At 38.4% G+C, this 16,121-nt stretch overlaps 1 protein-coding gene across 3 annotated transcripts in view; it reads left to right on the top strand.

The window, feature by feature from the left end:
- ARID1B (AT-rich interaction domain 1B) overlaps positions 1-16,121 on the top strand; it is a 333,941-nt gene that overhangs the window by 80,923 nt on the left and 236,897 nt on the right. For all 3 annotated transcript variants that reach the window (XM_061989024.1, XM_061989022.1, XM_061989023.1), the window contains exon 4: positions 2,516-2,662. In XM_061989024.1, coding sequence (XP_061845008.1) covers positions 2,516-2,662 — 147 coding nt within the window. The remainder of the gene's footprint in view (positions 1-2,515; positions 2,663-16,121) is intronic.

A 16,121-nucleotide genomic window follows, 5' to 3' on the forward strand; every position in this document is an offset into this window, starting at 1 on the left:
AGACCTGTAAGGAAGGAGACCTCACACCCTCCCTGGGCTGGGCAGCCTGTGCCAGGGCTCCCTCACCTCACAGTAAAATAGAGTTTTGTTATGTTTAAATGGAACTTTTTGTGTTCCAGCTTCATCCCATTACCCCTGTCCTGTTGCTAGATACCATAGAAAACAGTGATGCCAACCTGCTGACACCCACTATTTAGATATTCGTAAATATGAATGAGATCTCCCCTCAGTCTCCTCCTCTCTAGACTAAACAGCCCCGGTTCCTGCAGTCTTTCCTCAGAAGGAAGATGTTCCAGTCCCCTGATCATCTTGGTGGCCCTGTGCTGGACTCTCTTCAGAAGTTCTCTGTCCCTCTTGAGCTGGGGAGACCAGAACTGGACACAGGACTGCAGATGAGGCCTGACCAGGGCAGAGTTAGAGGGGGAGCAGAACCTCCCTTGACCTGCTGCCCACACTCTTCTTTATGCATCCCAAAATGCCATTGGCCTTCCTGGCCACAAAGGCAAATTGGTGGCTCATGGTTAGTTTATTATCCATCAGGACTCCCAGGTCTCTCTCTGCAGAGCTATTCTCCAGCAGGTCAATATCCAGCCTGTACTGGTGCATTCTCATTCTTTGATTCTGCTCAGCATCTGTGCTGGTTGATCTAGAATCTCTTTGTATGTGTCATAACAATGCCCTGCTTTTGAAACATGTTTTCTTCTAATCCCCCTTTTTGAGTTTAAAATGTCACTTTCTCGATCCTTAGGTACCAGTGAGCTGGCTCTCATGTTCAAGTGAACTCCAGCCTTCCTGTACAAAGTATCCTTATTCTAGTTCCTAATGAGTCTGATCTCTTGCTTTGTCACCATCCTGTCAACCAGGCATTGAAATTCTTTCCTAGAGGCACATATTTTGCTGTCATGATAACTGTCCTTTTCTTCCTAGTGTTACTGGAACCCAGATGGACCATAACATAGCTTTCTCCTCAGCATTTCCTAGGAACCATTCCAGGCTCCGTGACCATCGCAGCTGATGGGCAAATCAGCATGTGGTGTTCTGTCAGATCCCAGACTTCAGTGGTCTGTTTGCCTGATGATGTTTCCAGCACACCCATTTTAGTTTGCATTATAACTGCTTCATTTATGCATCAGCGGGGACAGAGTATTTATCAAAAAAGATTACTTTAGTCATAGAAGCATCTAACTGCCTGTGGAATGATGATGAAGGAAATGGACGTGTAAGAAAAGAGGACAGTGCATAAGTGGGGTTATAGTGCTGAGCTTAGGAGTCAGCAAGAAGTAGAGCTAACAGCCTTTGGCAGAAGTAATAGGAGCAGATCAAGTTGTGACAGTAGATTTAAATACATGTATGTGTAGGTAGGAAGGCTGTTTGGGAATTTATATTATTAATTATCACCTAGCAAATATTGGATTGTTGAATAAATGTAGTAAGTTAACTCTGAGTAGAACAGGTATGTGTTTACATGTTGAGTAAAGGGATTTATCAATGTATCAGAGACTCAGTGGGAACAATTCAGAGATGAAAGCATTTCAGATGAGACATTTGTTTAGGGCAAAGGGGGATCCATTCTAGAAGGGTGAAGTCCTGTGTTGTGTCCGGCATCCATCTGAAATAATACTAAATACCAGTGTTCAGGGAAAAAGCACAAGTGCCTAAAACAGGGGCAATATAGACACAGTATCAGGAGGTTGTTGGAAGTGTGCTATTTCATATATCTCAAGAAAATGTCTATGTCTGTTGATACAAGGATTACAAAGTAAACTGATGCAGAAAATTCCATTGACTTTATAATTGAGTTGCTTTTTGTTGTAACTTAAATTCTCAGGATGTGTGTGGGTTTCTCAATGTGTGGTGCATGTGTTATTAGGACCTTAACAGGTTATTTTGTGTTGCGCTGCTGTTTTGTTTTTAGTTTTTTTAAAAAAGATTTATCTTAGGGGGGAGGAGACCGAGAGAGATTGAACTCAGCCAAAACAAACCTGCCAAACCCCATTGTAAAACTTATGCACAGATGTATACACAAAATCTAAAAACCTGAGAGTTGTGGGGAAAACATTTGAGTACTTCATTGCTGAAAAAAGGCATTTCTATTTCAATGTCCTTTTTAGAGTTGAGCCTTTTTTATGATTCTGCTTTTGGGTCAGTACGTCAGAATGATTCCTCTGTTGATTTACCTCAGCAGTGTGCCTATGGAGAGCAAATGTTGGAAAGAACTGATTCTGTATTTTAGGACTGGGCATTATGGGATCACGATGTTGGGAAGCATGATATTTCCCTTAGTTACTCTTTTCAGGAAGAACTTCTATACAGAGCACTCAGGCTTGTTCCTCCTGCTCAAGCAAGAAGATCTGCAGACTTGCATTAACTGCTGAGTAAGAGAATAAGACTGTTGGGTCAGGTGTGTAGCGGAGGGTATCACTTCTAATCAGATTGGCCTAAAGAGGTGACCTGGTTTCATTTCACATCCTCTTCCCCCAACTCATGCATTTGCTTTGCTTGGCTCTTCCAACAGATACCACCTCAGTATGGTCAGCAAGGTGTGAGTGGCTACTGCCAGCAGGGCCAGCAGCCGTACTACAACCAGCAGCCGCAGCCTCAGCACCTGCCGCCGCAGGCACAATACCTGTCACAGGCTCAGCAGAGGTACCAGGCTCAACAGGTAAGCACTGTTCTCCACTACTGACGGTCACGCTGGAGCTGGAAGTATAGAAATGATCTATGTGAAATGAATGAAACTCACCTGCCCCTTTTCAGGGGAGCAATGTTGAAACCAAAATTAAACAAACGTGGAATCAGACAACACCCTTCTGAAAAGTCTTTGGGGATACACACACACAAACACATCTGCACACAATTTCAAGCTTTATTTTATATCAACTTTTTTGAACAAAGCCTGTGTATATATCCCAACAATTATTTATTCTGCTTTTGAAGAGAAGTAGCTGTTTCTTGATCAGGTGTTTGTGGATACTGGAGGTTTTCCATGCTTTTCTTTTGTTTACCGCTCACAAGACAGACATTGTTGAGAGCTCCTGTATCTAACATGGTCACTGCTGTTTTGTTTCTCATGTCATTTTATTGGTTGAGTTCAAGGCATTTTGGAGCTGCTTTGTCAAGGGAGCTTCTTAAGAAATAGTTTTAATTGATAGTACAGCTATTAATTTGAGTGTTGTCAGTTTGCACATCCAGTTAGTGAAACTGCGTAATTCAATACCCATTGCTGTTCTTCAATTGTGTTCTTTATGTTAGCCATTAAAATTAATTTAAAGTGATTCTGTTTTTAACTAACATTAGAAATGATAGTGTATGGTCTGCTTCCCAGAGAGTGAGAAACACGCAGATTTTAGGGTACTGAACAAAATGGATGTGCATAGCTGATGCAGCTGAATGGGTAAGCTCAGTTCTATCTGCAGTCTCAGCTCTGTTAATCACAGAAAGGTGATCTGGAAATGGAAGGATGAAACGAAAGCATACTCGCCATCCTGGGAAATCTAACAAAAGTGAGTTGCTCAAGACTAGGTATTAGTGGAAGCATCAGCACTTGCTGCAAATCACTAGGGAATTCTATCAGGTATGGTTGATTAACATTTTGAGATAATGCTGGTGCAATGTAGAAATCTTAGCTTGAAATAAAAATAGTGTGTAAAATAAACTAACAAAAGATGCCTTAAGTAGCGATGATACAGGAGGCTCCCCTCCTTTGATTATAAAATAAAGCTATGATAATTTCACTGTGTAATTACATGTTAATTTTTCTTCATCTACATTTTAAAATTCCATTGAGAATTAACTTTTTTCATTAAAATGCTGGATGGTTTATGAAATAGAATTCTTAATTGTATCTATGATATTCTCGTAAATGTCACCACTTTCTGTCTTTTGGATTGCGTGTAGCTGCGATTTTAAAGATTGCAGTTGTGTCTTTAAATTTAATTTTCTCCCATTTTGCTTTGGCATTAAGTGCTTGATTTCTCTATGACTTGAAAAAACTGTTAATAAGCATCTTGGTATAAAGTCTTAGCAGAGAAAGTCCTAGTAATACAGCCTGTGAGATAGGAGAAACACAGTTGGTCCAATATCTAGATTGTACAGTTTGTGAATTTGAAATGTTGTTTTTTTCTGCCTTGGACACCTCATCATATATTGAATACTGCCAGTTGACTGTATTAAGTATTTTAGTTTAAAAATTATACAAAACATACCAACTACATCTACACCTTAGGAAATAACAAGATACTGATTTATCCATGTTCCAGTTACATCATTTGTTATCCCAGCCAGTAAAGTGAAGATATATGTAATCAGGTGAGGAGTATCTTAGAGAGGATATTGACAAAATGAGAGTAAAGTGTCAGAGAACTAGGATGAAGAGAAGGCAAGGACAGATTCACATCTAGAATACAGTAGCTTTGACATAGCTAGATTTCTTATTTGAGAGTGCATTGAAGGAGTGTCTAAATCCAGGCTCCAAGGGTGTTACAGGCCTCTCAAGGTCAATAGGCATTTTTGCCTGAATCTGCAAATTCAGATGGTAACGTTAGGTCCTCACCAACACAGTGTTGTGGTTGGTAAATCCTCTTTGAGAATCACACCTGAAATGCTTTGTGGTTTGTTAATAGCTGCTTGGTTATCCTTTTCTTAAGAAGTGGTTGACCTCTTAAGTTTTGAACTCTGATCCCAAGTTCTCAATTACACAGACTGTTCCTGGAGTATTTCTGTGTAGATGGGACTATTTCATATAAATAATAAGCATCCCTTAACACCTTGGGGGTTGCTCCTTTTCTCTATCTCGAGATTGGTTTCATGACTGATCATCCCCCTGTCTCAAGAAGGGTCATGAGGTGTGAACATCTCCACTCTAATGTTTCTCAGTAAAATCTCACTGTTGTGTTCTTCAAAATTATGGGCAGAGACTGGACAAGGGAGGTTACAACTCGATAAAAGAAAAATAATTAAAAGCCACCAGAATTACTGTGAGGGTTTTCAAACACCGGAGGGAACCCAGAGAGACTAGACTCTCCATCCTTGGAAATGCTAAAAATGCAATTAGACAAGGCCCCCAAACACCATGTTGTTATTAGTCTTGCTCTCAACAGAAGTTTTGACTACCTGACCTCTCTCTGAAGGCCTCTTCGATTCTGTGTTGCTTTAATATTGGCTTTACATATTCTAACAGAATTTTTAAATCAACTACAAGATGATAAAATACCTGTTGTACCAGTTGGTGTATCTTTCTTATTTCTGCACTTAAAAATATCAGTACATCCTGTTTATATAATCCTGTGATTTTGAAAGCTAAGGTAGTCTCAGTCGTACAATCTGTCATCCTTTCTGTCTGTCATCCTTAGTTTTGCTCTTTCTTTCCAGCTTGCAAATGAATATCCTCTGTGTTTCCTGTATTTTTAATGACATATTTTCTTGACTTTTTGTATTGATTTTGTTGCTTTTTGCACTCAGCAATGGTGTAAAGTCCTAATTTTGAATAGTCATAACTTTGAGGAATGCATGAAGTCAATTGATTCAGGATGTCAGCCTTGAGAAATGAAGCTAACCTCTGAAGATGGTTTTTCCTCATGCTGACCAGGCAGAATTATGGGTAAACTTTAGAGTACAGGTGTTTTTCCTAGACAGCACAGCTGCATCATGAATCAAGAGATGACTCTTAATAATATTTAAGTAGTTCATGGTAGCCTCAGCTGTGGATCAGGACAATTTATTCTGGTGTTTCTCCAAGTACATAACAAAAAGGTGGTCTTTGCCCCAAAGAGTTTGCATGCTGTTTTGTGCCTGATGGACTGGAAGCTGAACTTACTTTTGTAGCAGGGGTACAGTTGTGAGGTGAAAAAAGATTCACATTGTTTTAGGGTAAATAAGCCGTCTCCATGATTGCTGTCTTTATGATGTGAGTGTGATTGAACTGGTTTTACTAGAGGATGGAGGAGAGAGGTGTAGACTGAAGAAAGGGGGCTTCTCAGTAGTTTGCTGCCTTTTGCTGTACTGTTTTTTCTTTATTTCCCTAGTAGATTTATGTCAATCTGGTTTGGAGATTGTCAAGCTGAAAGTAGTGTTTATTTTGGATGGATGATGAATTTTTTTCTTGCCACCAGTTTCATTTTATGTAAAACCTCGTGGTGTGATATACTGGATATTCTGTTACGGGGAGAAAACTGATAGAACATTTAATATAGATAATGTTTTATTTTTTACTCTTTTAGATATAATGTGAGTGAGCTTCTGCAGTCAGTTGTAACTCATAGTGTTGTGCCTTGGAATTAGTACTTGTCTTCATTTCTCATGTATTGTGGAAGTGTGAAGCCATTGTTCCTTTTCCTTGACTCACTTGCATTCAATATGCAATCTTGTCAATAAAACTAAACAGATAAAATAATTTCTAGGACTGTTCCAGTGACTTGTGACTTTCCATTTTTCTAATAAGCATAAAGAGGAAGGAGAAGTATGGGATTTATTTGAATGTTTGAACTATAAGTTGTTTAGATCTTTGTTGAATTGATTTCATGGTGGGCAGAAAGGGAGTTTCATAAGAGGTGATTTGATAGTAATACTGGCATAGTTTACTATAGAGCCATATTGCAAGCCAGCATCAGTCATTCCCTCTTCATATCAGGAGCCTGCTGTGTAAAAACCATTAAAGGAAGAGCTTTGTTTTAAGCAAATTTATTGCAGTAGCAGATTCATTGATCATTAGATATTGCCAGTAGCTGTAGATACCGTCTTGGGTTGTTTTTTTGGTTTTTTAAAAAACTTTTTGCCTTCAATGCTCTTCAAAAGAAAAAAGAGAAAGAAAGATGTGCTACAGTACTACAGTATTGCCCTTGGCAGGGTTTTGTGTCTTGAAATGGCATATAAATGAATAAATGCTTCAGTTGTTGTTGCAATTTTAAATCTTTTGCCATAAGTAGAAGTGATATTTTGCTCAAGAATGCCATGTAATTGCAAGCTTAAACTGTCATCATTAAACATTATTTTGTTAAGATAGTATGATGTATATTTTGGATTGTGCTTTCCAATTGGCTTTAAAAAGCCATGTTGATGTAGTTTTTTGTTTTATGTAGCATGTGTTCATATATATTGAGATAGGATCATGCCTTTGAGGTTTATTGTGTTATTTTATGAGTTGGGACCATATCACTTTTTGACAGATGAAATAGATCTGCAAAATAATTATGGTCTCACTCTTAGTTAAATGAAAATAGCAATTTTATTCTACACCTGCTACTGTTATCCTGTTTTACGTGTTCCTGGAAGGTTTCTGCATGCGAGTCTCCAGAACAGGATGGTATTAGGCTGATCCTTTTTTTTTCACATGCGGACATAAGTTTAAAAGGGGAAAAAAGTGTGGCAGGTTCTTGAGGTGGGGCATGCATGTCCACTTTCTGTGGTCCTTCTGGTTAACATTGTGCATGAAGAGGCTTTGTGTATGTGTTTTTACATCATTCCCTTGTGGTTACAGTGATTTTGTTTTGTTTGTTTGTTTTATATGCCTGAAAGGAATAGTCAGGTACTTCAGGCTCAGTCTTTAGTCTGGTTTTATTTAAAAGGAGAAAGTGTTTTATAAACAAGAAACAGGACTCTCTCACTGGCAGGTCTTAATGTTCTAAAAGCTGGCCAAAACCTTGTTTCCTACCTCCAGTATAATACTTCGCCTACTGATAAGAGCTGCTACTTGGTGAGTGTTGTTGATTTTTTTCAATGTAAATTGCTACAGGACAAATAAAAGAGTTGGGTTTGGTTTGGTTTGTTTTTGCTTGGAGTGGGCCAGGAGGATGAATGCAGTTAAAGGCAGTAAGAATTTGTTTTAGTAATCCTAGATAGAGAGGTATTCACAGCAGGAAGGCAGCATGTGTGAGGAGATGGGAAGCATCTCTGGTGACACCTCAGTTGATCTCTCTGGGCAAAGGGCTGGGAAGCACTTAAACTCCCACAAGGGGCTGCAACTTCTTTTCATTTCCCTGAAATGAGATCAATGGTGACAATGGTTTGAACTAGTCTCCATTGCAAGCCTGAGATGTTGATGAGAATGTTCTTGTGCAGACATCTGTTTCTAGTGTTGAGTCAGTGCAAGGTAGGACAGATAAACATTTGAAACAGTCTTTGAAAATGTGAACAAAATGTGAAACTAATTAATGTGTTTTCATGTCCAAGCTGTATGGCTGTCATGAAAACAGAACAAATTGTATTGTGGCAAAATGCATCAAATTATTAAAGCGATTTTGGTACAATGAGGATGAAATCTTGTTTTTAAAGTCAATGTGAGCTGCTAAAGTTATTTTAAAAGTGTAATAAGCAGCATGTTAATTAACATTGTCAAGCTGTTTTGGGGTGTATCACTGTACAAAAATACTGTTGTTTTAAGTTAGGAATAGTTGTGTTATATGCAAATACAAAATTCATTAGTAAGTAATACATACAATCCTTAATGAGGCCAAAATTAAGTTTTATACCTCAATACAATTACTCTTTTTTAATAAAATTTTCTCCTTTAAGTTATTAGAAAATGGAACAGAATTATCATTTGACTGTACTGTAGTTTAGTCTCAGATCCTGCAGAATGTAAATTAAACTTACTTAAGAAGTAACATATAATTGCCCATATCTGAAAGTTGTATTAAAAGGACAGAAGGACAAACAATTTTTAACTCTTGTGTCTGTAATCACCTACAACTAGATGAGTGGTTATACTTAATATTTGTTGTGTTAGGAACCACAGAAAAACTGGTAAAGAACAAGCTTATATGTTAATCTGACATTTGCTGCCAGGCATGTAGGAAAGCATTCTTTGTGGAAGTTGGCTATTACAGTTATATGAGAACTCATAATCAAATTTAATGTTCAGAAGATACTGTTGCCTGCCATCAGCAGCAGTGGCTGACACCACTACTCAAGTACCATAAATCCTTCATGGCTTCTGTCATCTGGGCAACAGAGGTGCCTAGTGCCCAGCCCATATTCACACTGTCTTGAAATGCTGGGGTTGTTTTCAGCTTAGAAGCAATAATCTTTTTTTCCAGTGTGAAGAGGTAGAAGGGAGTAGCGATTCCTTTAAACCATTCAACCACAAATTCATGGCACTGAGAACTTTTGCTTCTAAGGTACGCTTGTTGGTTGGCTTTTCAAAATCAGGGCTGCGTGTATATAGTGAGCAGACACATGCCTAACAAGAGCGAGCTTGAGTGAAGATACTTATACAGATACGTGTACTTCTGCCAGCTTTTTCTCATCCTTTCTGTAGGAACTGAAATAAGAGTCAAAGGAAAACAACAGTGTAACTTTTTATGAAGACGTCCGTTTTGGTACACTGAATCTTTTGTTGCCAGCCTATTTCAGAGAGATCGAATAGATATCAAAAGGCAGAATACAGTCCTGACTTTTTGCATCTGTAATAGAGCTTAGCTGGACTTGGGAGGAGGAGGGAAGGGGAGCAGGCTTTCAGCAACTGGCTTCCAAACTCACACACTGCAACTTAAATCCTGGCTTCCAGACAAACCACCAGTGACTAGCACCTCTGAAAGGCAGTTGTCACCTCACTTTGCTGAATACTGAAGTGATTTAAAAACAGGCAGACTGTTGATATACTTAAGAACTGTACTGATCTTGTGCATAAAACTAATTTACCCTTTTTGAGTCTTTCTTAAGCACATTATGTTTTTAGGAAGGACAAATGAGGTTTGAACCTATGTAGGTTAAATGAACATAATTGATTGAAGTCTTTGCCAGTTAGATTCTTGCTTTATAAAATTTTATATCATAGTCATGATGCTATCATAACAGCAAGTGAGTGTTAAGCATATGGCTACTTATCTGTGAGGTAGAGGTTACTCACTCATCTCAGAAGTTCAGTGGAACCGTGACTCCTGTTGCGCTATGTCTTTTCCCAGTAGCAGGGGTAGCTGGTGATTGTCCATTTGGGGAACGCTCTGTTTGCTCAGCATTGTTTATATCATTGCAGGAAATATGTCAAAGCTTTCTCTTTTTCTCTCAGTGATTTATATCTGTATTTATAAGATTATAATAGGTGTTAGCTTGTCAGACTTCGAGAATGATTTTCCAGAGCCAAGTAGCTACCAGGAGCAGAGTCAGGCAGAAAAAGCAAGGATAATTGTCTGTAAACTCACACCTAGGCACGAACAACAAAATTGAGGGCATAGCACGGAGCAGCACTCACAGAGGCGCAGGCTTATATTTCCTGAAGACATGTTGACCAAACCCACGAAACTGCATTTGGATTTTGAGAAGACTTTCTCAAACCTGTTATTTTTAAAGCAGGCATTTACTGACAATGGTGATCAATTTAACCAAGTAAAAATCAGCTCAAGTCTTATTAGGTCTGAAACCTTTAAAGTTAGCATATATAATTACTTCTCTCACATACCTGTCTTTATAGTAACTTGAACTTGTTAAGTGGTATTACCGGGCAAGGATAAGTATTTTATCTTGCAAAGTGGTAATTCTGTTTAGGTATGAAATGTAGCAAGCTTGTTTATGCTGCTGTTTTATAGTCTTCCAAAGGGCTGTCAGTGAAAGTATTTGTTTGCGTGTGTGTTGTCTTCACAATTGTGTGGCACTTCTAGTTTAAAGTTCCCTCATTGTAGTTAAATGTTTTCCCTGTCTGTATGTTCTTTCACTGTGCTCTTGATTTTCTGCTGAAAGTAGGCTTTTCTGTTTGCAATTTGAAGGAGGATTTTGAAGGTCAGCTTTCTTCTCCTGAGAAACCAGCAAGTGCACCTTTTCAGGCATCTGCTGCTGATGGGGGTGTGATGATATCTGGGCATATAGTCAGAGGAGATGGGTCAGAGCACACTGTAAACCTGTTTGGCAGGAATGTGCATGACCACCTGTACCCTGCTGGTTTTTAATTTTTATTCCCGTGTTCTTGTATCATTCTAATCCTAGTAGACATATCACAGCTCTTGTGCTTTTAAGGTAAGCAATGTAGAAAGGCCTGAATCCTGATGAATTTTTCATGTGCTAAAATGAAGTTAGCTTACAGTATCATAAAGAAACTCTGGCAACAGGAACCTCCTTTCAGATAAATCAGAAAGAGAAAATTTAGTCTGGGGGATGAGAAGTCCTGTTTTGCTCCTTTACCTTTAAGTGGTCAGTTACTTACTTGCAATCATTTGTAGATTAGATGGGCAATGACCATAGCAATCATCTCTGCAAAGTATTGTAGTGCAAAACGTGGGGATGCCGAATCATCTTTTTTTCAAACTAAAAACTTCAACATTTAAAAGTAGATCCTGAAAGGAAAAAAAATTCATCTCAACTACAAAAATTGCACAAAAATTTATCACAGATTTTGTCTTTCATCCACAGAGTAGTATTGTTGTGTGATGGTGGTATTATTTGAAGTTTCTAAATTCTGATTTCTCTCAGTATTTAAATCACAGAAGGTTAATTAAAGCAGTTCTTTGTTTTGCGATTGCTTGGAAATATTAACCTCACAAAGCCTGCATTAAATCAGTGAAGTGATAGAATTGCATTTGCTTTATAAAATAACTCTACAAGAGCAAAGACAAAGCCATTTATAGTTCAGTGCCATTAATTGCTTGGCATTTAGATATTAGTGTAGGAGGCTATTAATTAGCTTGATAGTAAAAGTATTGGAATGCAGGCTGATAAAAAAATATTTGTCTCTAGGAGAGTAGCAGTCATAACTATTGTTCCTCCCCATACCATCTACTTATTACTCTATGATGATTTTCTTTTACTGTTATTCTGAGAGCAGAATTAATATCCCAGAAATAATTTTATCCATATCTTTTGAAGTTCAGCAGTAACTTAAACAGAACAGTGAGTTTATCAAAAGATACCTGATCATATAACAGTCATTTACTTTATGATCCATTAATCTGATGGCTGTTCATAGACAAAGTTGTCCATACAAATGTTTTAGAATATAAATATAAATGTTTTAAGAAATTTTAAAAGGCAAATAGTGTAGTACAGTGAATGAAGTGATAAAGTTGTAAAGTCTGAAATGTATTAATAAATCTGAGAGGTAGGGTTTTGTTGGGTTTGGGTTTTTTTCCCCAGTTCTCTATGAGCAGTATATATTCCAAATTTCAGTGGTCTTGTAAATTACACCTCATGGCCAGTTGCAATACAGCAGTATTCTCTTATGGCTTTTAAATTACCACATGTTATTTCCCTCAGAGGTAGGGAAAATAAGTTTGTTAATGTTTCCTGGCATAAAATTTACCACTGTATTTTTTTTATCTGCCCATATTTTCTTTAATAATTGAAGATGTTCAGTGTACATATATTCGGTTTTGTTTTCTGCATTTTGTATTGGGACTTTTTGTTGAGACAATGTATTATATCTGAATATAGATTAGCATATATTTTATATGCATTCATCATCCTTTCCCGTATTTCTCTTTTACTGCATTTCTCTCCCACTGTTGTAGGATTTAGAATAGATTTTGGACCGTGCAGCTGAAATCTCACAGAGTGTTTTAGTTGTTGTAGTTACATATGGACAACAAAGAATGAAGCAACAAATCAAAGTAAATAAAGTACCACTTAAAAAACAAGTTTACATGTTGACTAAACTGCCTGGTGTTTTTGTTGCGGGAGAAAGAACAACTGTTGGTCTTGGTGAGCTGTCTCTTAATAAATCAAGCTCTACAGGATAGCAGTCTCTCTCTTCATGACTTCCTTGCACTTCTCTCTGATTGCTGAGTGCCTGTCTTGAGTATCTTCCACATGTGTGTTTTTAAGTAGAAAATCAAATTGCATATGAGTTCAGAGTGTCTGCCTACTGAATTCATAAAGATTGTACTCCTTCGGCCTTATAGAAAAGATTTATTGTTGCTTTATTGCATAACTATCCTTAACCAATTTTTAATGAACGACACTGCTTTTTTGTTGCTGTATTAAAGAGTAGTCAGCAGTCTGGTCTCAGAGTTTTAAGGTTTTCATCACTTTCACTTTTCTCCACACTCTTACACCCTCATCCCACCACTACCAATACCAGCCCAACTGGGAATACTTTCTTTTGAAAAAGTTCTAGTGTTGGTGATGAAGACTTCAAAGATTAAACTAAAAGCACTAAATGATTAAAGTGTTGTATTGTGCAGTCTGTTGAATTGCTTCTGCTGGTAGGTACTTCCTTCTGGAAATTATTGTTCTCTTGCTGTAAATTACTGATCTCTTTTCACTCCTTGGACTAAGATACTTTTCCACGTGGTGACTGGACTTAAGATTGTTGCACAGATACTCTGTGTCTTGACAGACTTCAGAGAAAGAGAGACTAGTAATGCAGCTAAATCTCTGTCTTCAATAGCCCCTTATGTAAGATGATAATATGGAAAAAGTAAGTTAGCCAAATCTGTGTAGACCAGCTGAGAAAACCCTCTTTACCAAAGTTATTACAGAGTTATTTGCATTTGAGCTTCAATTCCATCTCCTGTGATTCTGTTGTTGATAAAGTAGTGAAAAAACCTCATTTCAACAATTTCTTTTGAGACTGGCATGGTGGAATACTGAGGACTAAGTTACCAGTTGTCACTGGACTGTAATGTAAATGTAATCTATAACATAATAGAGCTTTTTATTGGAGGGTTGGTAGGAAACAAACCCACAAAACAAATGTCGCCGTTCTGAGGGTTTGTTTTTTTTGTAATGTGACCTCAGTGGTGTTTTAGGTGTTGCTTGCAACCCTTTCTCACAGATTTTTGAATTTTCATGAGCCTTCAGATAAGACCTGGCTTTTACCTTGAAGCACAGCTATGGATGTGCCCCTAAGAAGCACCGAAAAACTGTTTCCTGGTCTCAAGCGGGGAAGTCTCATCCTTGGGTACCTAGCTCGATTAGCCTAGAGGTAGCAGCTGCTCTCGGTGCAGCTTTTCTCTTTATTCTGTAAGCTGGCTTCAGGCTTTCAGCTCTGCTGTAAGCTGCGGGCAGTGCTCTGACCTCGTTTCTGCCAGCAAGCTGTATGCTTAGGAGAGCTTCCTCGCTTGCAGCAGGCAGTCTGGGGTAGACTGCTGCGCTCTGGGGCACGGAGCCCCACAGCTCCCTACTTCTGCAGCAGCCAAGCTGAAAGAAATGGCAGGTTTTAAATCCTGCCCCTCTCCTGCATTTTGTTGGGTTTAGCTCTTTTCCTCGGGGAGCGATGCAGAGCTGTTTCTCAACCCAGCTTCATGTCTCAGGTTTGCTGAAGAGATGCGTTTCTCGTGGAGTTTTAGGAAGGACTAGTGTGGCAGGGCAGGACACTTGGATGGCACACAAAATCTGTAAGTCATCGCATTAGTGTGATAGTCTATCCCAGGTGGCTGTAAAGAATAGGACATACAAAAACTGACAGGGTTCTATTTCTTTCTGGGTTGTTTTTTGTTTGTTTGTTTTAAAAATATAGCTTTCTCAGTGAAAGGATGGGCAGGGAGAGGAAGGAGTAGGTGTAGAAAATGAAAGCATGGTGAGACTGTCCAGCCTTGTAGGGTTTTTTAGGAAAATTCAAAAATGCTCTGTAACCATGGGAGAATTCATGGAAATTAAATGCTTACCTCTTATTTCCAAGTTGCATTTCTCAGATTACCTCTTCACATTCTCTCTCATCTCTTCATTCACACTAGAACTTTATACATCTGTAGAACAAAGAAACTACCTTTTTTTGCCTGTAAATGAAGAACTGACAGCTGTTTATCATCAGGCTGTGCAATGTGCAACTGTCATATTTTAATTACAAACATGAAACTTGACTATTTTTTTCATGTGGCACATTACAAGTATGGGAGAAGAAAACTAGAAGAAATGTCTTCTTTCTGATTAAATCCACTATTGATATGCTCTGTGATCCATGAAATGCAGTGGTGGCGGAAAGAGAATAGCAAGATAAGGGTTTCCGAGAATGATTTCATCTTGGAGCTCTTCTTGCATCGCTTGCTTAACATAGTTCCTGGAGGCCATATAGATGAAACACATGTGAAAATGGGCTGGAGCATTTAGAAGGAGAGACCCTTCTGTCTCATTAGTTGGCTCAGATAACCTGATATGTGACTGGAAGATACACTGTCCAAACAGTCTGTTCTTGTAAGATGTAGGGGGCTGTTTTTTTGACCTTGTCTGGGTTTAAAATGCCCTCAGTGTATTCTGCAGGGGAGAAACCTGAGGTAGATTTTATTTGGTGGTCTGAGTTTCTAATAACTTCCTGAGAATTTTGATAGACTGAGTCTCAGTAATATATTTACTTACCTAACTTATCTTTTGCATCAGCTGCTGCCTGCTATGCTGTTTCTTTCTTCTCCCTCTGCTGTCTTAAGACTTAATTGTTTTTTTGTGATAATTGGGATTGTGAAGGGAGAAAATGGTGTTCCTGTTTTAGTGCTTTGTTTTTTTTTTTAATTAATTAACTTAAAAAGAGATCTAGGAAATAATAAGTTGTAGAATTAAACTGCAGATACTTTGGAAGGGAAGGTATTAATATTGAAGAAGAAGCTGAGATGTCTTACTGACAATGACAAGTCTACACCTGAGGCAGGTTTTCCATATTTCTCCAGGTACCTGCTAGGATTTTTCTCTGAGGAGTTATGTATGATTTCTGGATGAATTGTCTCCTTTTGGAAAAGGAAAGGACTGTTTCGCTTTGGCACTTCTCTGAAGCTCTTGACTCCCACTAGTATCTGTAAGGAAGATGAAGACTGAAATTAACTTGATAAGGCGAAGTATCATCTTCTGAGGGCACAATCCTGCCCTGGCTTGATTGTGGGGAAATGATAACCACCAGAAGGAAGAGCAGTCAGTGCTTGCCAGCCCCACTGAAACAACAGTCAACAAATAGCATCAGTATGCTGAGATAGATGCCAGCCTGTTTCTTGCTGTACTGCAGTAGGGCTGCTTTCCTTGTCTCCATTCAGGTTTCGTGGTATTGGTAGAGGGTTGGCTTGAAATGATTTATGTGTTCTGGTTATGAGCAGGGTTTATTCACTTCATCACATAAACACAGACTAGCACATTTAAGAGGATTACCAGAATGCACTGGTAATCCATCTCCAGTGGTTAGCACTCTCTTGCTTTTTTGTTGGTGCAATAGGTGCTGAGACCTAGAAAACTTCTTTTTTTTTAACCTGAAATCACCTGTTCTCTCTGTGCAATAAGAG

This window comes from Colius striatus, chromosome 2 (assembly GCF_028858725.1).
Source record: "Colius striatus isolate bColStr4 chromosome 2, bColStr4.1.hap1, whole genome shotgun sequence".
NCBI lineage: Eukaryota > Metazoa > Chordata > Aves > Coliiformes > Coliidae > Colius > Colius striatus.